Below are 1,614 nucleotides of genomic sequence, written 5' to 3' on the forward strand. Positions count from 1 at the left end.
ATCCACAAAGCAATGGAGCTGCTGAGAAAGCCGTTAAGACTGTTAAGAATCTTATTAAGAAATCTAATGATCCTTATAAAGCATTATTAGCTTATAGGTCAACTCCATTACATTCAGGTTTTAGTCCTGCAGAATTACTATTCGGCAGAAAATTAAGAACTCAAGTTCCTGTTTCTCCTAGAGAATTGATTCCTAATTGGTCACATTTAAGTTTAGTGAGGGAAAGAGAGGAGATATATAGAGCGAAAACTAAGTGTAATTTTGATAAACGTCATAAGGTTAATCGTTTAAAAGATTTAGAACCTGAACAAAATGTTTTTATTAGAGACAGTAAATCTCATGGAACCATAGTTAAGAAACATAGATCACCTAGATCTTAAATTGTTAATACTCCTAAAGGATGTTTAAGACGTAATAGATCAAATTTAGTTCCATGTGAATCGCCTCGTAATCAAGACCTTACTTATAATGATATTGAAGATTTTGAGCAACAAGAAGTTACTAATGAAAGTACGCAAAAGCATACACGATTTTCAGATGTACCTCCAGTGAATTCATTTAGTCCTCTTGTTGAGAATAATTCTAGTCCCGTTGTTAAAAATAAGTTTAGTCAAGTTTTAAGAAAGTCTAAACGTAAAAGGAAACCTGTTAAAAGATTAATCACAGAAATATAAAATGTTATTGAGTTATGAACAGGTTTTCCAAAAGTTAAGACTTTCATATTAAATCTATAGTCAAAATAGACAGTTAATGTTTAGTTAAGGTATTACAAGAGACTGATCATAATAACTGTAAATAAGGGGGATGTTGTATTATGTACTGTTAGATAACAAGTTTGTATTTCCCGCTATATGACGTCATCACGAGAGACACGTGATTATGATCACTCTTGTTCTAGAAGCTTGCCAATGGCCTACGAGTCTGTAATGTATCGCCGATATTAAACCATTTGTATTACTGCTTACGTTCTATTTTATGAATAAACAACATAATAAAACACATTGGACTACCAACTACCACCCAAAAAGAATCATCAAGATGTTGTATATCAGTTAGCCAGAATCGGGTGTTTACTTTCCATTTACCAACTACCAAGATCTAACTCGATAGTCTGTGGTATAAGTTAGTCAGAAGCGGACGTCAACCACCAAGATATGGCACTAGTCTGTGGTATAAGATAGCTAGAAGCAGACGTTAACTTGTCATCTACCAACCACCAAGATCTGTCACTAGTCTGTGTTATCAGTTGACCAGATGCGGACGTTGATTTGTTATCTACCAACCACCAAGATATAGCACTAGTCTGTGGTATTAGTTAGTTAGTTAGAAGCGAATGTTTCCTTGCCATCTACCAACTACCAAGATCTGTCACTATTCTGTAGTATCAGTTAGTCAGAAAGCGGACGTTTCCTTGTTATCTATCAACTATCAATATATGACACTAGTCTGTGGTATCAGTTAGTTAGAAGCGAATGTTTCCTTGCCATCTACCAACTACCTAGATCCGTCACTAGTTTGTGGCATCAGTTGGCTAGATGTGGACGTTGAATTATCAACTACCAACCACCAAGATCTAACGCTAGTGTGTGGTATGAGTTAGTTAGAAGCGAATGT

The 1,614-nt window shown here is 35.2% G+C and overlaps 1 protein-coding gene across 1 annotated transcript in view; it reads left to right on the forward strand.

Annotated features, from left to right (window-relative positions):
• Positions 1–380, forward strand: part of LOTGIDRAFT_153259 (hypothetical protein) — a gene marked incomplete at both ends in the record, with an annotated part of 4,738 nt that extends 4,358 nt beyond the window's left edge. Inside the window, one exon of the mRNA XM_009057167.1 lies at positions 118–380. Within this exon, the coding sequence (XP_009055415.1) occupies positions 118–380 (263 nt within the window). The remainder of the gene's footprint in view (positions 1–117) is intronic.
• Between the last annotated feature and the right edge of the window lie 1,234 nt (positions 381–1,614).

This window comes from Lottia gigantea (genome assembly GCF_000327385.1).
Source record: "Lottia gigantea unplaced genomic scaffold LOTGIsca_3, whole genome shotgun sequence".
Classification (NCBI taxonomy): Eukaryota; Metazoa; Mollusca; class Gastropoda; family Lottiidae; genus Lottia; species Lottia gigantea.